This window comes from Mytilus californianus, unplaced genomic scaffold (genome assembly GCF_021869535.1).
Source record: "Mytilus californianus isolate M0D057914Y unplaced genomic scaffold, xbMytCali1.0.p SCAF_1, whole genome shotgun sequence".
In the NCBI taxonomy this organism is placed as follows: Eukaryota; Metazoa; Mollusca; class Bivalvia; order Mytilida; family Mytilidae; genus Mytilus; species Mytilus californianus.
In genome coordinates, this window is record NW_026262581.1 from 23,512,294 (window position 1) to 23,535,442 (window position 23,149).

General features: G+C 31.2%; 1 protein-coding gene across 1 annotated transcript; it reads right to left on the minus strand.

Moving 5' to 3' along the window:
- Nucleotides 1-7: 7 nt before the first annotated feature.
- On the minus strand, nucleotides 8-21,294 carry LOC127717499 (uncharacterized). The gene is made up of 3 exons (XM_052223208.1): nucleotides 20,844-21,294; nucleotides 15,993-16,241; nucleotides 8-231 (listed from the first exon to the last, which is right to left on the minus strand). The coding sequence occupies exons 1-3, from the start codon at nucleotides 21,292-21,294 to the stop codon at nucleotides 8-10; spliced, it is 924 nt and encodes a 307-aa protein (XP_052079168.1).
- Between the last annotated feature and the right edge of the window lie 1,855 nt (nucleotides 21,295-23,149).

Here is a 23,149-nt window from a genome sequence, read left to right on the forward strand (position 1 = left end):
ATTGTTGTCAAACAATAGCTTCTTTCGATTCCCTTTCTCTTACATTTATTTTCTGTCTTGCATTGTCATATGATGAGTTACACATATCAATTGATGTTTGTAATTGTTTTGACTCATTTTCACAGAACCACATATCTTTGGAAAGTCTAGCTTGAAACATTGAAATAGCAGTAGTACAGCCTTCATTTATTTCTTCTATTTGATGTTCTATGTGAGTGTTAAGAATACATTCTTCACACACAAGTTCAATGCAATTTGAGCAGTATTGCTGACAAAATTTCTTCTTATGTCTTTCACAAGGAATATTTTCTACCTGTGTAGTTCGGGTTTTCTGACGAGTGTTAGCGGACCGAATATTTACAATCTCATGTCTCACAGAAGTTTGCACATTTAGATGAATTTTATTGCACTTTTCACACATGTATTTTTGACACTGTATGCATCAATACTGAATGTTCGTGTCAGTCTCACAAAGGTCACATTTCTTCGCTACTTGAGGTTTACTTGCTGATTGTCGACGTAGTTCCATATTGGTTAGCTTTTTAGTTCTGAATGTAAAATGTTGACATATAAACTTTTACTCCAAGGAAGTCTATTTTTTCGGGGGTAAAAAGGTTTTATTCATATGTACATTTATGAACTTTTGAATTCAATTATGTTTCCATTCTTGATTTGTACGATTACAAAATATCATTTAGGTTGAGTTTTCAAAGATTTTTTATTTATATAGCTGTGAAGTCCCTGATTCGACAGGAGTGTCAATACCTGTATATGATAAACACATGTAAATAAACTAAATAACCCAAGATATACTGTTAATTTCATTTACCTACATTCAAATATAAATTGTTTTATATTTAATATCATTTAATTTCTAAATTGGATGGTTGACAAGTTCTGAAAAGAATGTTTTGTTTTAGGTAGCAATTGAAAAGAAAATGATCTTTTTCTTTTAATTCCCGTTTCGAAAATAAACAATAGTATAGAAATGGTATATCTTTAATAGGACAATCAAATTTAATGTGTAGAGACAATGTCTTTTGTAAGAAAAATGTATAATGTCAAAAGTTTAATTGATATTATATTTATGATTGCAATTCACACCATTGACAACGATTGATATTTTAAAATAGTTATTATTATCATTTCTGTCATGTCTACTTATTTTTTCATGTAATTGTAATTTTAAAAAACTATAATCTAGCAGAACCATACATTTAAGTGACATAAAGCCTTCATAAAAGGAAAAAAAAAATAGGGGGTTTATTTTTTTCTTTATATCTACTGATTTACATCTCTTTATTTATTATGAAATACTCATTTTAGCTTCTTTTTTCAATTAAAAAAGGAAAGTGTTATATAAGGCTACACCAATTTGATTACTGTACTTGTACTTTTTTCGCGGGTACTTATTTTTGCGAATTGTGTATTTCAAACAAGTTCGCGGGTATTTATTTTCGCGATTTTTCCCCGAAAATAGAATTAAAAAATTGTTTTACAGTTATAATTATTGCCTCCTCTGTAAAGATGAACTGTATTAAAATTAAAAGCGTAAATAGCCGTCGGGTATTATGTATTAAAGTAAATGCGTAAATAGCCGTCGGGTAAAATCTTTGTAGTAAGTTTACCGGTATAATTGAACTGATTTCAGTTTTAATTCATTCGTTTGTCATTCTTCATTTGTAATTCAATATGTTAAAACGTTGGTTAATTCAGGAGAAAGACCAGCCTCCTATTCGCACTCGGTAAATGACAAACTTTTGTAACTTTGTTTATTTGTAAATATCTTCATGTGTTTTTATTTGTGCTTTTTTATATTCATAAAATCTTATTATAATTACAATTTTGTTTGTTATCAAATGATTACAGTAAAGATTTCGAAAACATTGTCTGCTACTATACACACATGTTTGTAAAACAATCGATAACAACAACAATAGAAAAGTCATATGGTTCAAGGTAATCTTGAGTCATTATTGTTTCTTTGATCTTTAATTGGCTTTTACTTGTCACCTGTTCAAATTATTCTTGTTTGTTTATATATAGAATTAACAGGGTTGTAAACATGTCAAGTCATCGATGTAAGGTCAAGTTTAAATGCATACTTGAACAGTAAGTTTTCAGTTAAAAGGTTGGATTTAGATTCGCGTGTATTTATTTTCGCGATAATAAAACAACCGCGAAATTCGTGAAAATAAATACACCGCGAAAATAAGTACAATTACAGTAATAGTTTCTTCGGACAGTGAGCGTTTTTTTTTTTTTTTTGTATATTTCTTGAAACTGAGTTTTTTTTAGGAGAGTGCTCTACAAGTGAAGCGAGCGGTATACTTTTTTTTTAATTGTGTGATTTAGAAGTTGTACAATTTATGTACATGTTATAACTGGGTTATTTCATAGAATAACGAGGAACAACAGATGCTCTAATGCATATAATTTGATTTATTGTACCATATCAGACTTTCTTGTCTCACTGTTGTTTAGTTAATTTTGGTTACTTTCTGCAAGTAAGCTTTGTCTATGTGAATTTTCATTTAATCCATATATGTATTTAGGAAGCATAGCAGATGCAGTTTTACAGGAGATAGTATGTTAGTTAGGTAAATGACACATGTTAAATAATAAAATTAAAATATGTGTATGTATCCAAAAAATGCCCCTATAAGATATTTGATAGTTTCCATTATATGGTAATAATTGTTTATTGTTGTAGTTCAGTGTTTCTGTTGTTCCGTTGTTTTCATTTTATAGTTGATGTGTTTCCCTCAGTTTAAGTTAGTTATCCGGATTTGTTTTTGCTCAATCGAATTATGACTACTGAACAGCTGTATACTACTGTTGCCTTTATTTATTGCCTGCTTGATATCCAGTTGGAACTATATATTTATGCATATTAAAGATAAAAAAATGAGTGAGGTGAATATTTCTTGCTTTGTACTAAAACAACATCATGAGTAAGATAGTTATCTTGCTTTACATGTAGATCCAAATATATTAAACTATTCTCTTAAAATACCTGTCACCCCTTTCACATGCATTTTTCTTACTGAGCAATATACTCTTTCCTTTTGCCCCTAAAAGCTGTAATGCATTTAAAGCTCTTTAGCTTGACTAAAAGTGGTTGAACCAGTCACACACCCCTAGTTATTATGAGCATGCCAATCACAATACGGCATCACCTCGGTCTCGTTGAAACTCTTTATATCCCCCCCCCCCCCCCCCAACAACAACAAAAGAAGAGTTCTGCTTGCATGCCAAAATACTAACCAGGGAATATGGGGTTTCATCAACATCAAATACTTCTGTTATTTTTTTTAAAGTTCATGGGAATTTACAATTCATTTCATCCAAAAGATAGATAGGTCTATCTATGCCTGTTGAAAGAAGGATCGAGGGTGAATTCATGGGAATTTACAATTCATTTCATCCAAAAGATAGATAGGTCTATCTATGCCTGTTGAAAGAAGGATCGAGGGTGAAGATGGTTCTAACAAATATTGATGTGTTTGTGGTCATCTAACGAAAGATTTTTAATTTTTGCATTACACAACATAATTTGATGAAACTTTGCAGATAATAAGGACAGATTGTATACACTGTGTAGATGTGCATATCGACAGAAAATTATGATTCAATGTTTTTTCTAGTTGTAATGCCCCTTTGAACCTAGAATTTTGACCTAAATATACTTCTGCAACAGTTTGCCATTTCCTCTGAAACCATACAACAGAACTTCATAAAACTTTGTAGTTAATGAAGACATAATATGTAGATGTGCATATCCACAAGAAATGTTAATCGGTTGCCTTTTGTGGGAGTTATAAGTCTTTTAATTTAGGACTAAATTGTGAGATTTTGTTTGCCCAGTGACAATGTGGGAGTGTGGGGTATGTGAGCTTGCTCACAAAGGCTCTCTCATTATAAGACATCTTACAGTAAATTTTTGTTTTGTAGCACCTTGGCTCATATCTCCACAAAAATTAAAAGATCTGAAAATCTTAATTTTTGCAATGGAGAACTTAAAATAAAGTTTGAAACTCTAAAGCAATCATTTAAGACACTTTTCAATGATTTTGATAACTATATCTGACAGATTAACGCGTTATGAGTAATTTGATTGAATGTCACTATCATCTTTTATTTAAGTGTCACTTGGATTCTACATAAGTCTACCCCATTTAACTTGCCACTGGATGTTCAACAACCACCATTATCATCCTTTTATTTATATCGAAAAGCTATTTGTGGATAAAACTTTTATTTGCACATCAAGTTCAACAAATTTTAATATCAAAATATCCTCATGTTGATTGTGGCTAAACAGAGCTCTAAAAAATTGATGTTAACAAAGTTGAAGGCTAATAGTGTGCACAATAATCCATCATTCTGCCTCTGAAGAAGGTCCACGAAGGACTGAAACGAGTCAGGCTATGAATCAGTACCAGGCCCTGTTATTTATGTGTGTTGATATTGTATACTTTTGATTTATCATAATTGTTTTTCCGCTGATACACAAAATTAATATGGCTTCAAATTACCAAATTTCCAATAGAGCTATTGTGTTTAGAGACCTGTTATATCAGTGTCCTCTCTTTTGCTCATATTAATCCAGGAAAGCACTTCAGAAGCATATGATTTATATAAAGTTATTTTTTTTTTATAGCATTCAGTCGATACCCCCTGCTCTAGGACCTAAAGGGTATCATCAGCTCAGTAGTCAGTATTCTGGTACTGACGTGATTTATAACATATCTTTTTAAAATTGTCCTCTCAAAATTAGGAAAATGTTAAGAAATCACTTTCCAACTCCCTGAGGCTAAGATGATCTTAAATAAATTTAGATGTATTTTTTTAGGTCGTTTAATGTCATACAGCTCTTCACTACTGTTGGTACTTATACATTCTTGGCTTTCAAAATTTTTGCTTAAATACATTCCTGACGAAGGTAAATCCAGAAAAGGACTTTGGATGCATATTATTTTTTAAGTGTTATTTTCATTTTTTATTTTTAATGAACTAAATTCATCTGTCGTTTTAGAAAGAATTAAACATATAGAACAATACCGACATTCTTATGAATAACAGATTTCATGAACTGATCAAGCTTTAAGAACAATTGTTAAGAACTGTTACAAACATCATGGAAGAGACGATCTTTTACTTGTGTTTCAAGACGAAAATCAAAGTAGTGCTTATCAGACACACCATGTTCACCATTAGCCACAGAATTTTGGTGGAAATGGTACAGACCATTAACATTCCCGACGGTACAGTGTCGATTATACAGATGATGCAGCACAACTGTCAAATATCATGCTACCAGACGGCACACAAGCCGCTGTTGTGCAGTGTGTAAGTAGCTATTGTCCCCAGACAACAAAGTTGCACAGTACATACAAATATATTCGTCTGTACATTGTTCTGTCTATCATCACTTTTTTTGGAAAACATTTTCAAACTATTGACTCCCTTCAAATTTGAACGAAAGTATATACTTATATACGCATATCAAGTCTTTGGACGATTGACATAATCAAATAATTTAGTAAGGGAGAATCAAATTTTTGCTTCTCTTGTATGAGACCTGTACAAATATCACGTATTTATGAACCTATCTAAGATAATTTATTCATTATACTCCCAATGAAGGAAAAGATGGGGTTATATAAATACAGGTTTTACTCTATCTGTATATATTTTTTACTTATATATTTATGTCTTTTTTGAATAGATAAATACACCTCAACATGAGGCAACACAAGCAGTACATACATTGGCTGAATCTTCATCCAATCAAAATACAGATATGTCACAGTCATTTAACAGTCAGATTGGTACTGTAAGTCAAGATATGGGCGGTGATAATCCTTCTAAAATGGCAGCTTTTTCAAACAACCAGAATGGTCAAATCGTATTTACAAATGATGGACAGATAGAAGGTAATTGAAAACAAATTAGTATTGTCTTTTTTAATGACTTTAAACAACTTGACAGAACTTGTGCAAGAAATTGTTTTTGTGTATAAAAATTTGTATAAATATATCCATTACCTGATATTTGTTTGTATAAACAATAATGTGTGACTCGGCAACGATATAGTTAGAGACTGGAAATGACCATTCGTTATAAGAAATTTTCTACCATTTGCACAAATCGTGGTGTGAGTGTGATAATGTTGTAAGTTCCATTTTTCTAAGTGTTGGAAAATTGAACATGAAGTTTTAAAATACAATATCATAAGTATTTAACAGAGATATATAACGTTATGTAGGAATTTAATTTATGGGCATGAAGAGTACCTCTTTGTTCAATTGTCTTTTGAATAGACAAGCACTTTAAATAAATCAAGCACCTTTTTTTCTGGAGATAGAACACTTCACGACAAACAATTTGTTTTAGAAATTAATCCCTATATTTCTATTGGAGACAGATCATGGATTTTTTAAATGTGTTGTATCACCCAATTCATGAATGCGTATTTTGCTAAGAATTACTCATAGATTGAGTTCAAAACATGCAAACAATTTAAGCATAGTACTACTAGTATAATCTTAATAACTAATATTTTACAGCAAAACTACTCAAGAAAATGGAGATACATTTACAACACTATAAAACTATTTTTCTCTGAATTTCCAGTGTCCATCTAGATGAATAAGCTATTATAATTCAATTGGAGTGTAGATATAGAACAGTATAGTTCGGACAAAAGCTCGCAGAATGTAAAAATCTTGTATTATAGATATATAGGGAGATAGACCATTGCACCTGGATATCAAATATAAAGCTGTTACCATTTTTATAAAAAGTGGACGTATACCAATATAGGACTCACATGACGAAATCACACCTATTTTTCTGATATATATATATATAAATACGTCGTTTTAAGATGTGCCTACACAAATTGTGTTACTTTTAAAAAGTACTTACTTTAGTTAAATATAACATTAACAAATAACATTCTTAACTAAATTAACTAAACTAAGGAAGCTAAAATAGAAACCATACAATTTTGATTTTCAACATTAACAATGATTTTTCTAAAAAATCATATAATTGGGACTTTAAGCAAGTTTTTTATACAACTTTTTAGGGATAAAATTTGTTTCTCCAATGTCTCAGATTTAATGCATTTAATGCATACAGTTTTTACACATGATAACAAATATTTCTTATTCAAATTGGGACAGGCACAGTACACTTTTTACAACATTTCTTTTTAATTCTTTGATTATGAAATATTCTTGTTCACAACAAATATTTGCATTATATGAACATTAAAACTTTGATTCACAAAAGAAGTTATTTTCAATCCATAATATCACATCAAATCAATTAAAATGTAAGTAAAATTAAGTAGTTTTCCAACACATATATTTTATGTAATTGTCAATAAAGATAAAAACGATTTCTTCTTTTTTCAATTATTGAAACACAATGATTTATAATGGGTCATTAATGCATAATCATTCTTTTTTTTTTTTTTTTTAGGAATAATAACTATTTCTGTATCAATGTTCCAGTCAATGACAGGGACATTTATGGCAATCGATCAATCAGAGCTGTCTAATTCAACACAACTACTCACACCACAGCAAATACAACATATACAACAGCTGCAGCCTCATCTTGCGCAACACCTTGGTGAGATAACCATGGTCTCGGCACCTAGGGAAACCTCTCCTATGGACATTAAACCACAAACATCATCAATACCTGATGCCACATAGGCTGTTGAAGTCATGACTGTTGATCAGCCACAGTGAATCTTGTTGTTTGGTGCATAGTTATAACTTTATGTTTTTAAATTGTTGTTTTGGCTTTGATAAAAATGATATGTTCCCAATTACAGAGACAACTTTGATTTTAATTTTTGTAATTTTACGGTGTCTGTTCCATTCCAACTGAAAATAAATTTATTTTTATATAGAAGGCTTTGAGCATATGGAATTCATTGAAAGTATTTGTAAAAAGGAAGCAATATCTTAAATTCATGTACCAGTGTCTGTATGAAAGTTTTTTAAGAGTCAGAGGCTTTCTTGATTTAGTCTAAAAAACAATAAGGTTTACAGTAAATAGTGCATTCCCGCTTTTGTAGGGTTTATGTTGCTCAATCTTTAGTTTTCTAAGTATTGTTTTGTGAACTTGTTTTTATGTTTGCTATTTGTCTGTTTGAAAGATATTGTTTATATACTTCATCTTTATAGTTTTTATACTCCCGTTTACTTATTGACGTGAGCTTCCTTTCGTTTTTTTAAAATTTTAGATTTTACATTTCCGAGTTATGGGGTTTTATTCATTAAAAAAAGAGGGATTTTCCAGTTTTCGGACAATAACTCAAGAATGCTTTCACCAACTTGCAAGAAATTGTGGTGAATTGTTTATATCAATTGACATGAGCTCCCTTTCGATTTTTATAAATTTTAGATTTTACGTTTCCGAGTGACAGGGTTTTATTCGTAAAAAAAGGGGGGTTTTCCAGTTTTCAGACAAAAACTCAAAAATGCTTTAGGCAGTTCTTATGAAACATTGGTGAATTGTTTATATATATATTGATGTAAGCTCCCTTTAGAATTTTATAAATTTCACATTTTACATTTATGAGTTATGGGGTTTTATTCATTAAAAAAGGGGGGAATTTCCAGTTTTCGGACAATAACTCAAAAATGCTGTCAGCAATTCTCATGAAACTTTGGTGAATTGTTTATATCTATTGATGTAAGCTCCCTTTTGATTTTCATAAATTTCTAATATGACATTGAGAATTAATTGAACTTTATTTGTTTATAGTCTGAGAACAAATTTGCTAAGTATTGCGCAACAGCACAGTGTATTGCACAACAGTAAGAAATCTTGAATTGAATATAAATTCAATTCATATAACCAATTTCAAGTTCTTTGACTACAATTATTCAGAAACCTATAATATGTCAAATATTTAATTACAATCCAAATTCAGACCTGTATCAAGCTTGAATATTGTATCCATTTTTGCCCCAACTGTTCAGGGTTGGACCTCTGCTGGCGTATCCAGCTGCGCTCAGCGAAACAGTTTATTGAATATCTCTTGGTATCTTCTCCCAAATAAAAAATTTTGATGGTAGATTTTGACAGACATAAAATGTTTTGTTGTTTTACCTTTAAACAGATGTAATTTTGATTTTGTTTTAAAATTTAAGCTTTAAATATATATGCTGAACTTGAAATTGTGACTAGACAATACTATTATTTTTTTCATTATGCTTTGTTATTTTTGAGAAAATATAAAACTGTTAGCTTATTGTTAATATCAATTAAGTTTTGTTGATGGTCCCAAAGATTTATGTAATATGATATATGGACACAATTGAAAACATTTTTTCTGCCAGAAAAAAAAATAAAACAAATGACCCGAGATTGCTATACAAATATTCCTGGAAACACAGCACATTTCTTTGGCCTTAATTGTATTATACTGGTAATTTAAGTGTGATACGAATAAATGTGATATAACTTCACATTTTTTAATGGAAACACTATTAATTTTATATAAAAACATGTAAATAAACATAATTTAGATGGATTTATGGTCAGCCAGATCACTATAAGGGTATTTTAAATTCAACGGTCTTGTGGGAAACTTCTCTTGTGTCAAAAGTTGAAAGAAATCACAAGATTCTATTTATGCTAAGCGAGAAATGTGCATGAAATAACCTTTAGAAATATGCAACCAGTCATAAATTTGTGTTAATGAAAGTTATGTACTTTATAGGTATTTATTGAAGAGAATGTCTGGTAAGGCAATTTTTCAAGCATTTCACACTACAATATTCATGGATTGCACCTCTTCAGATAATATCAAGATTGCTTTAAATTTGTTTTTACTTATTGTAATATTCATCTTTAACAAAATATCACTTACTCCAATAAACACCGTTTAGATGAGATCATATCCCAAAAATGATTTTACAAATAATGGAAATGTTATAAACAGCAACATGATTTCAAATACTTCTGTTGTAAAACACAGCCAATCTTGAAATTAAAGCAAAAGTATAACTTTATTAACACAATTGGACATTAAATCATTAATATTCAACATAAGCAATACCCTAAACCAATAAAAGATATAGACTTTAAATTTATTTGGGAATGCCTTCCGTCTATGGGCATTGGCTTTTATAAATATTTAATCTATGTTTACATTTAGTACATTTTGTAAAATAACAAATTACAAAATGTTTATTTTTCAGTTTTTACATGAAAAGTTGTAATTTTAGGAGTCACATAGTTGACTTGATTGCAAATCTTCTATTCATTATTTTAAAAAATCACAAAATCCTTAATCATTCGCAATACATTAAAATATGCTTTTTCAGCAATAGACTATTGAAATATATACAGTTAAGGTTAAAATCTGTATTTGCATTAAACTGTTGTATAATTTTGAATTTTATATTAAATAGTTACAGTTCTCTAATATTAAAATGAGGCGACTTGATCTGGTTAACCTTTTCTGATGTGAAAAAAATTATTGATGTGTTTCAAAAGCTTTAAAATACATTCAACACAGGATGAACACTTATATATGTTATCTTCATCCTAACATAAATATGAAAGGTCATATCTGAAAATAATTTGATTTTTCCATCCTATCAATTCATTCATGTATAGTGAATTTCCCCAACACTTTGCATCCTCTGATGTATAATCTAAAAATATGCTGCTTAGAGACCCAGGGGGGCAGTTAAAACCACATTAATCCCTTAACATATTTAGTGTGTGTCGTTTCATATATCTAATCATTAGGCAAAGCAGGCACCATGTCTACTCTCTCTGCGATCTGAACACTTGGGCTAAAACAGGTAAAAACTTTTCTTGTTTTGATTATCTCTATTTATTTTGCTGATTTTTAATGTATTATTGTTCTCGAGGTATGTCTGCATTTTATATGTCCAAGTGACACAAATATGATCAAAAGGGAATTTGGGTTATACATCAATGAGACAGCAACCCAACGGAAAAGATAACTAAAGGGAAACATACAATGTTCAAAAAAACACATGTCTACACAATTTATCAAGCTCTATTTCATCTTGTGTCTATAAAGGTTGTGATTATGATAAACAAAATCGATAAAGATGTCTTATCTGCATCAAATTCTCAAAAAAAAAAAAGACAAAAAGAAAAAAGAAAAACCAAAATAACATATGGAATGACACACAAGCACAGATGAGAGTCTAGTCTTGGGACATGCCCAGTAGTATGTGATGGCTTAACAAGAGTTTTTTAAGATCATAACCCTCTCGCATTTTAATCTCGGAAAGACTGCTCTTGATCTAATTGTTATAGTAGTCTTTGATACACATTTAAATTAAATCTCCATTGATTTCAGACATATTTCAGTTTATCAGTAGTATTATATGTTGATTCCTGTATTAATATTCCAACTGTTTACTTACAATTAGCAATTTTAGATAGAAGAAATATATTTATTTTTTATCAATACTTATAATTTGATTAACGGCTGAAAATTTTTTGAATGTGTACAAATTAATGAAATTATAAAATAAACACAAAGTTCAGAGTGTAGATCCATGTCTAAATGTTTTATTTGGTTTTATTGTGTATTAGATTTTTAATTTGAATTATAACAATGTTATAGTAAATAAAAAAAATAAGACTCAGAGCAGTGATACATATTTTCCGTAAAAGTTTTAAAAAATTAACAAGCTGTAGGTTAAGTTGGTTCAACTCACAAGAATAAAAGATATAATATATTTAACGAATTAAAATAGATTACTTAATTGATGTTTTTTTGTTTTTGTTTTGTTATAATAACGCATTTGCTTCAATATTAAGTTGGTGGCAGGGATGGAATGTCTTTTTTTTTATCGATGATTGATACCTGGAGAGTTGACTACAAAGAACAGATAAATGCAGAGATGGACCAATTTGAAACCAAGCTAAACGCTCAAATGCATTTTGTAGCAATAGCTAGAAAGGTAATAAACTAACAGTTAGCTATTTGTTTAGAACACAAAGTGGTTGGTACAGATTTGCACAAAGAGCAATATTATTGACTGCCTTTTGGGTTTGTTTTCAATGAATTTTACTGAATGAACCAGGAAAAAGTTGATAGAGCTGTAAATGCATTCCAATCGTTAATGACAACAGCTTTTAGAATTCAATGAGACATCTGACTGACACTATCAAAAACTTTAATTTACAATATATTTACTGTGGATATCTAGATCATAGAAAAATCTGTATGTTGACAACGACTTTTGCATCAATCCGGTTGCTGCTGATATTAAAACACATGATATTTTAAGACAAATGAACATAAAGATACAATAAGTTCGTAATAGATAAATGTAAAACGCTAATTGCTTAGCCTTGTAGTTAAGTGGATACTTTTTATTTCAGAAAGTTAATTAACTGAATGGTATTATGAAAACATTCATCACTAGAGTGCAACAACAAGCCATTGTACTATCTTGCACACATGATAAAATGTCACATTTGCTTCATTCATCTGGTTACTTTGGTAAGTACAAAATGAATCGGTAAAGATCTGACACAATATTTCCTGTAAAAGGTTAATTTCAACATGGTTATGACCACACTTCTATTAAAAAAAATCGAAAACCTGTCTAAACTGAATATATAGGGACTGAGTAATTTCCCTTCTAACTTGTTATGTAGATCATTAATGGTGGGGTGGGGGCAAATATATGCTTGGTGTTTCACTTTGCGGTTGTTCATGTATCAGTGGGTCCTTCCAACCACTTGAAAGGCATCCATATCCGTATGTTATTGCTGGATATTAGTGCATGTTTATATCAACAAGATCTTGATGGAGTCAATTAAACATTTTTTTCTTGCCAGTGACGCAAGTTGCGATGGTGACACATATTGATCCTAAATGTCTTGGTTGTCATTGTTTTCAACATTTAGGTTCAGTCTGAGGTTGAAGTCTTTTTTATACATCAATATCTTTGTCAAACACTCACAAAGTTGAACGAAACTTGGAAAACTTTTTTCATGATGAAGAAATAATATCTGTTTTTACTTTTCCGTTGGTTGTTTTATAAATGTATTTTTTGGTGTAATTAACATTCAGGATCAAGTCTTAGTTTAAGTTTTTAAAACATCAAGTCTCTTTTTTAAACCTTCATGGAATTTATGAAAACACACACGCTTCTTCATAATCGAGAGATATCATCTAATTTTTGGATGTTTCTTTTATCATTTTTCTTTTTTAACTAACAAGTGGGCTTACTTTTTTTGCATTCAGTATTATGGTGATTCCAATATATAAACATAGACGTTTATATCATAGGGGATGAATATTACCCATCCGCAACTTACGGTTTCCCATGCAAAGATATGAACTCTGCGCTTTTATATTACAGGGCGTGAACATTCCTAACATTATATCCTCCTAAAACAGTGAAAGAATTTCAATCAAACTTTCACAGGATACGTCATGACATAAAATGCAATGAACATTATTTGAAAAATTCTGCAAGGAACCAGATAAAGGCTCTGATCATAATTCATCCTTTATCCAGGAATTAAAGAATTGAAAAGGTTTGAAAGGGTTTGAAAGTTTTGGTGAATTGCCAATTTTTATATTCTACATAAATGCAATCGAGTGATATAGGTTCTACATTAATTAGCTGTGCCCAAAACCTCTTTTCAGTTTTTCTTGATGCTATTTTCGTTGCTCTTGAAATGATGCATGAAATCGATTTCCGTAAAATTTTGAGGCTATTCCTTGAACAATATTAAGTATCTTGTCACTATTACACCCTACTTGTACTTTCTCCCAACTGGAAAACTAGTCATGCTCTAGTACAAGACAGGTATGCCCAAAGACAAGTCCGACCGTTTCGTACGGGTATGGAGACAACTGGGATCATTTATAGAGACAACTTGGACAATCCTTCATCGTCGTCATTGAATTACAATAGGCCAGAGACACTAAAATTGTGTTGTTTCTTGCATGATTACTCTGTTAAATAAGATATGAGGCCATAGTGCTGTGTTATTTTATCGATTTGAAAACATGTTTTGAACACATCTGAGACCGTCTGTCGAAACAACTCGAAAGTTTATAGAAACAACTTAGGTCGTCCTATAGAGCATGATAGTTGTTTTATTTGATTGATTTGAAAATCAATATATATTGAAGACAAATGGGACCATCAATAGAGACAACTTATTCCACTCGGCCTTCAATAATGAGCTAAACTCTATAGACAGGTAAATAAGGCTTCAAGAAATATAATGAGCACTGAAGCCTCCTTTTACTCTACGTCCCTGACACACTTTTAAATACAGTTTAAGTCGTGACTTTTGATCGTATACATGTTGTTTTTATTAAGACATTTCTGTTCTTCCAGTAATTTAGATAAAAAAAAACAAAAAAAAAAATAAAACGGAAAGATGGGCCAGTACAAAAAACTAATAGATGTGCAAAGAACTTGTTGTGTAAAAAGGGTTTTTCGAGGTATGCTAAATTATGGAAAAATGAATCACTTCGTACCCGAAAATTTAACCACATATATGAAAATGTCTCAGCTTGGAAACGACCCATCATATATATGCAAGTGTACGATGTGGGCAGCGGAATTAAGGCAAAAGGCGACCATTACCGCCTAACTAATATGAATTGCACTTTTGATCCAGATGTCTAATTCGGTTAAATTCTGTTGCTAGATTGCTATATTATTGACTGCTATCCAAGATATTTTATTTATTTGAACGATTGAGTAATCTGGCGTACACAATTGTAATCCTTTTATCTATGATGAGTTTATTTATAACCACTGGGCAATGCCACTGCTGGTGGATGTTTCTCACCGAGGGTATCACCAGCCCAGTAGTCAATACTTCTGTGTTGATATGAATTATCATTGATATGGTCATAATTATCATGATTATAGATAAACTGTTTATAAAACTTTGAATTTTTCGAAATACTGAGGATTGTCTACACCAGGAATAGATTACCTACCTTATCTGTATTTGGCAAAATATTTCGTATTTGTTGGGCCCTCAATGCTCTTCAACTTCGTAGTTAATTTTGCTTTTTTAAAACTTTTTTTCGAGCGGCCTACAAAATTTTAATCATGGTATCAATAAAAAGAGACTGATAGTTTGGCTTTTAACAAGTTTTTATTAAGATAATATGAGCGCACAACAATACATTCATTAATTAGTCAAAACATTCAGATTTTTTAAGTCTTTAATTTGGTTAAAAATCAGGTTGTTTCATTTACAAATATGCATGGTTTAATTTTCTTTATAATTATCCATCATTATTTATGGTTAGAGATTTGATTGCTCTACACGTGTGATTAAAAGGACTTTATTTCAAAATTGAAGATCAGAAACAGAGAATCACCAAATGATATTATAAATAATGTACATTAAAAATTACGACGAAAACTTCACAATGTGAAGGTTAGCATCACATGTTTTACTAACTCCAGATTCACACCCCACCCATAATTGTCCGCTAGTATCAATATCCAGTGACCATGGGTATATTATCCCCTGATCTTCCATAAACGAACATGTCAGTACATCTCCCTGTCCTGACAGAACATGTAATGCATGTATGAAAACATCACACACTATTACATGTCCTACTGACGTTGAAACTATATCCAAAGGATTGAATAGTTTCTCTCCTGAATTAATTTGAAGATTTCCCTGATATATCCACTTTATATGTCCCATTTTGTCCAGAACCACCACTCTCCCTTCATGACTAGATTTACTATCTATAACCAGTATGTCATTGTTTACATTAGATGTAATTCTCTCAGGAAACGTAAATAGTCTCTGTTTATGTTTATCATACTCGTATGATTTTTTTTGTTTACCATCCATCCCAAAGATTAAAAGTTTCCTGCAACTTTTGTCTGTTAGCTTGAAACTATCACCAACCTCCTTGACACTGAGTATGATCTCATTACATTTAGTTACATGTATACCAATTGGTATCAGTGGTGACACAGACAGGAACGGTTTGATTTCTCCTGTATCTGTTGTTAACAGATTGACATTAGTGCTGTCTATAGAAGACAGGAGAATATCTTCACTTGCTATAAGTGAAATGTCAAAAGCCAGAGCTGAAATGTTCTTCACAGTTTTTATGTTGTCATCAATGTTTATCTTACTTAGAGTATTTTCTTGAAAATTAGAGATCCATGCTGTTTTGTGATCCAGTGTTAACAGTCTATCTACGCTTTTAAATTCTGTATTATAACTCTTGACGACTTTCAAGTCAATATTGGATTGTTCCATTTTCATTGGTTGGGACTGAAGTGATCCAAATAAAACTGACGTAGTTATGTCCCCTGGAATGAAATCACTAGCCTGATGTGGAAATGGGTGGAAGTCCAAACTAGGAAGATTATTATTAATTTCTCTTATGGTTGTTATAATTTTGTCTGCTCTGTTACACTCCTTTAATTTTTTCAATTGTGATTCTTTGTCTTTTAAAATTTCTTTAATATCTCTGGTTTTCTTTTCAGATGTTTTTCTCTCTTTCTCTACATTGCATTTATTAGTTTCTAACTGAGCACGCAATTGATTCACATATTTTTTAATTGCTTCTTTTATCTCTTTTTCTCTTACTTCTATTTTCTTTTTTGCGTTGTCATAGGATAAGCTACACATTTGACTAAGTGTTTGTAATTGTTTTGACTCACTGTCACAGAACCACAAATCCTTGGAAAGTCTAGCTTGAGTCATCATGATAACATCATCACAACCTTTATTTATTTCCTCTAATTGATGCTCTCTGTGAGTCTCAACAATACAATCTTCACAGACAAGTTCAAAACAATCAAGGCAGCACATTAAACAAACCTTTTTTTCATGTGTGTCACAAGGAATGTTTTGTGTTACCATAAAAGTTTGGGTGTCCTGAATATACTGATAAGACCGTAAATTTATAATCTCGTGTTTGTCAGAGGTTAGCACATTTAGATGGATTTTATTACATTTCTCACACATGTATTTTTGACACTGTACACATCTGTATTGAATTTTTGTGTCAGTCTCACAAAGTTCACATTTTTTCTGTTCTTGAGCTCTTCTGACTGATTGTGGACGCAGCGAATATGCCATATTAAACAGCGGTCAAATCTTCAACATTAAAGTTATCCTATACCATATCCGGGCAATCTCTTAAGTTATGTTTGAATAATAACTGCCTTGATATGGTCTCTGATATGGCAGTCATCATTTCAGAAATAAAATTCATCCCAACTGTAGCTAAGGTATAACAAGATTAATGGACTATTATGAGGGGTGATAGCGTATGTTAAAGTTTGATTATCCATGATTAAATGATGATGTTATGAAGTGATGTTTATTCATTCCTTTGTAACATTGATGTTAATATTTTTATTCAAATAAATAATTTTTTATCAAGATTTTGTAGCTTGAATATTAAATTCTCTTTAAAGTATTCATCTTTTAAATATGGTATAACCCACAATTTTAATTAATTATACCTGCTATTACGTATTAAAACATTCAGGTATGCCCTTATCTGTTGGTTATAACTTTCAAATATATGTATTATTCCACAAGTGGTAGAATTGAAACTGTTTAACATTTAATGATAAGTAAACCCCAAAGCGGAAAAGATAACATAATTCTATGTTGATTTTGTGAACCATCCAATAATGTAGTAAACGTAAATCATAAATTTGTTAATTGTTCCAAATGAAAAGATTTATCTAATGTGTATTTGCAATAACTAGTAGTTTTTTGTTTTGCTGGCAACGAAAGTCGCAGTATGCGAGACATAGGGATTACTATCCGGCAGCAGCAGCGGAATACACTATTTGCATAAAGCTTTATATTTTTCAGAACGTAGGGACCTAGAGGCCTCATACCTTGTATGCATATGACTTATGTTTCGAAGTTTATGTCTGAAATAGGTCCATTCTCCTTGACCTCATTTTCATGGTTCAGCGACTGCCTGCACAAATGTATAGTATGTTTGTCAAGTGAAAAACACACTTATAATAATGAGTAATAGGTTAATATATATTAGGTATATGGCATCTTTGCATGGTCTACATGTCCGTCAAATAGGATTCATCTGACCTCGACCTTATTTGATAGATCGGTGATCAAGGTAAAGTTTTGGGGTCAAGTCCGTATCTTAGATACTATAAACAATAGGTCAACTATATTTGGTGTATTGAAGGATTGTACGGTGAATATATCTGACTGGCAGGTTTCATCTGATTTTTACCTCATTTTCATGGTTCATTAGTAAATGTTAAGTTAGTTTTTTGGTTTGGTCTGTGTCTTAGTGATTAAGTTAAGATTAAGATACGTGAAGCAATAGCTCAACTATTTTTGTATATGGAATAATTTTAAGGTTGACGTATTCCTTTGACGTTGACCTCATTATCATGGTTCATAGTTCAACTTTTAGTCTTTGCGATTAAATCTGTTGATCAGATTGTAAATCCGTATGTCAAATATAATTGATGTATTGAATCATGCTATAAGGTAGAAATAATATGACATTGACCTTATTTTTATGGTTCATTGATCAAAATTAAGTTTATTTTTTTTTAACTTTTAAAGATTCAATGATTGTTTACATCGTCATATATATAGACAAATGCACGTGGATATCCACAAATTTTCCCGTGCAATGCCAAAAAGTGACTAACCTGTTTTAGATTAACTTCACAAAATACTGTAAGGTCAACAGTGAACGGGAGAGCTTTTTCGCTCTCCTTTTCCTGTGACATTACCTGAAAAACTCAAAACCTTATATATGTGGTAATTTGAACCCAATCTAAGTGTGGCTTATCCTCTCGGTCTTGATGACAAAATATTAGGACAGGGGAACATAACTAAAACTTCAATCGATATCATTAATATTGTCGATAAACGACTTAGAAATAAAAGGTCTCATGGCAAACGAAAAAACCGTAATCAACGTATTAAACATCGTATAAATTATACACTTGCTGATCTGTTATCTATAATAAAAAATAATGGCAGACATCAAGTATTATGCAAACTGGGTCAGAAACCAATAAGTAAATTATATGCTATTTTTCTGGAGTGTGATAAAATTTCTATTCTTAGCCCAATGTATAAATACACCCATTTTTTAAAGCCTTTTGTCATCATATATAGATATAAGAAGATGTGGTATGAGTGCCAATGAGACAACTCTCCATCCAAGTCAAAATTTATAAAAGTAAACCATTATAGGTCACAGTACGGTCTTCAACACGGAGCCTTGGCCTAGTATTGATTAACCTGAAAATCATACACGGCATTTTCTTAAATTAAAATATATAAATGAGGGGCCTGATGGGTTATTTTTGTTCTTCGTGATCGGCGCATTTTCGCTATCGTGATCCATTTTTCTACAGATTTTTTTTTTTATATTTTCGTGATCCGTGATCATGGAAATATATTTTCTGTGAATCTTGATTGACAAAAAAATCAACTCGTGAATCGTGATAAAATGATACTGATAGTTTGGCTTTTAACAAGTTTTTATTAAGATAATATGAGCGCACAACAATACATTCATTAATTAGTCAAAACATTCAGATTTTTTAAGTCTTTAATTTGGTTAAAAATCAGGTTGTTTCATTTACAAATATGCATGGTTTAATTTTCTTTATAATTATCCATCATTATTTATGGTTAGAGATTTGATTGCTCTACACGTGTGATTAAAAGGACTTTATTTCAAAATTGAAGATCAGAAACAGAGAATCACCAAATGATATTATAAATAATGTACATTAAAAATTACGACGAAAACTTCACAATGTGAAGGTTAGCATCACATGTTTTACTAACTCCAGATTCACACCCCACCCATAATTGTCCGCTAGTATCAATATCCAGTGACCATGGGTATATTATCCCCTGATCTTCCATAAACGAACATGTCAGTACATCTCCCTGTCCTGACAGAACATGTAATGCATGTATGAAAACATCACACACTATTACATGTCCTACTGACGTTGAAACTATATCCAAAGGATTGAATAGTTTCTCTCCTGAATTAATTTGAAGATTTCCCTGATATATCCACTTTATATGTCCCATTTTGTCCAGAACCACCACTCTCCCTTCATGACTAGATTTACTATCTATAACCAGTATGTCATTGTTTACATTAGATGTAATTCTCTCAGGAAACGTAAATAGTCTCTGATCATGTTTATCATACTCGTATGATTTTTTTTGTTTACCATCTATCCCAAAGATTATAAGTTTCCTACAACTTTTGTCTGTTAGCTTGAAACTATCACCAACCTCCTTGACACTGAGTATGATCTCATTACATTTAGTGACATGTATACCAATTGGTATCAGTGGTGACACAGACAGGAACGGTTTGATTTCTCCTGTATCTGTTGTTAACAGATTGACATTAGTGCTGTCTATAGAAGACAGGAGAATATCTTCACTTGCTATAAGTGAAATGTCAAAAGCCAGAGCTGAAATGTTCTTCACAGTTTTTATGTTGTCATCAATGTTTATCTTACTTAGAGTATTTTCTTGAAAATTAGAGATCCATGCTGTTTTGTGATCCAGTGTTAACAGTCTATCTACGCTTTTAAATTCTGTATTATAACTCTTGACGACTTTCAAGTCAATATTGGATTGTTCCATTTTCATTGGTTGGGACTGAAGTGATCCAAATAAAACTGACGTAGTTATGTCCCCTGGAATGAAATCACTAGCCTGATGTGGAAATGGGTGGAAGTCTAAACTAGGAAGATTATTATTAATTTCTCTTATGGTTTTTATAATGTTGTCTGCTCTGTTACTCCCTTTTGATTTTTTCAATTGTGATTCTTTGTCTGTTAAGATTTCTTTAATATCACTGATTTTCTTTTCAGATGTTTTTCTCTCTTTCTCGACATTGCATTTATTAGTTTCTAACTGAGCACGTAATTGATTCACATATTTTTTAATTACTTCTTTTATCTCTTTTTCTCTTACTTCTATTTTCTTTTTTGCGTTGTCATAGGATAAGCTACACATTTGACTAAGTGTTTGTAATTGTTTTGATTCACTGTCACAGAACCACAAATCCTTGGAAAGTCTAGCTTGAGTCATCATGATAACATCATCACAACCTTCATTTATTTTCTCTAATTGATGCTCTCTGTGAGTCTCAACAATACAATCTTCACAGACAAGTTCAAAACAATCAAGGCAGCACTTTACACAAACCTTTTTTTCATGTGTGTCACAAGGAATGTTTTGTGTTACCATAAAAGTTTGGGTGTCCTGAATATACTGATAAGACCGTAAATTTATAATCTCGTGTTTGTCAGAGGTTCGCACATTTAGATGGATTTTATTACATTTCTCACACATGTATTTTTGACACTGTACACATCTGTATTGAATTTTTGTGTCAGTCTCACAAAGTTCACATTTTTTCTGTTTTTGAGCTCTTCTGACTGATTGTGGACGCAGCGAATATGCCATATTAAACAGCGGTAAAATCTTCAACATTAAAGTTATCCTATACCATATCCTGGCAATCTCTTAAGTTATGTTTGAATATTAACTGCCTTGATATGGTCTCTGATATGGCAGTCATCATTTCAGAAATAAAATTCATCCCAACTGTAGCTAAGGTATAACATATGAAGATTAATGGACTATTATGAGGGGTGATAGGGTATGTTAAAGTTTGATTATCCATGATTAAATGATGATGTTATGAAGTGATGTTTATTCATTCTTTTGTAACATTGATGTAAATTTTTTTATTCAATTAAATAACCTTTTATCAAGATTTTGTAGCTTAAATATTAAATTCTCTTTTAAGTATTCATCTTTTAAATATGGTATAACCCACAATTTTAATTAATTATACCTGCTATTACGTATTAAAACATTCAGGTATGCCCTTATCTATTGGTTATAACTTTCAAATATATGTATTATTCCACAAGTGGTAGAATTAAAACTGTTTAACATTTAATGATAAGTAAACCCCAAAGCGGAAAAGATAACATAATTCTATGTTGATTTTGTGAACCATCCAATAATGTAGTAAACGTAAATCATAAATTTGTTAATTGTTCCAAATGAAAAGATTTATCTAATGTGTATTTGCAATAACTAGTAGTTTTTTGTTTTGCTGGCAACGAAAGTCGCAGTATGCGAGACATAGGGATTACTATCCGGAATACACTATTTGCATAAAGCTTTATATTTTTCAGAACGTAGGGACCTAGAGGCCTCATACCTTGTATACATATGACTTATGTTTCGAAGTTTATGTCTGAAATAGGTCCATTCTCCTTGACCTCATTTTCATGGTTCAGCGACTGCCTGCACAAATGTATAGTATGTTTGTCAGGTGAAAAACACACTTATAATAATGAGTAATAGGTTAATATATATTAGGTATATGGCATCTTTGCATGGTCTACATGTCCGTCAAATAGGATTCATCTGACCTCGACCTTATTTGATAGATCGGTGATCAAAGTAAAGTTTTGGGGTCAAGTCCGTATCTTAGATACTATAAACAATAGGTCAACTATATTTGGTGTATTGAAGGATTGTACGGTGAATATATCTGACTGGCAGGTTTCATTTGATTTTTACCTCATTTTCATGGTTCATTAGTAAATGTTAAGTTAGTTTTTTGGTTTGGTCTGTGTCTTAGTGATTAAGTTAAGATTAAGATACGTGAAGCAATAGCTCAACTATTTTTGTATATGGAATAATTTTAAGGTTGACGTATTCCTTTGACGTTGACCTCATTATCATGGTTCATAGTTCAACTTTTAGTCTTTGCGATTAAATCTGTTGATCAGATTGTAAATCCGTATGTCAAATATAATTGATGTATTGAATCATGCTATAAGGTAGAAATAATATGACATTGACCTTATTTTTATGGTTCATTGATCAAAATTAAGTTTATTTTTTTTTAACTTTTAAAGATTCAATGATTGTTTACATCGCCATATATATAGACAAATGCACGTGGATATCAACAAATTTTCCCGTGCAATGCCAAAAAGTGACTAACCTGTTTTAGATTAACTTCACAAAATACTGTAAGGTCAACAGTGAACGGGAGAGCTTTTTCGCTCTCCTTTTC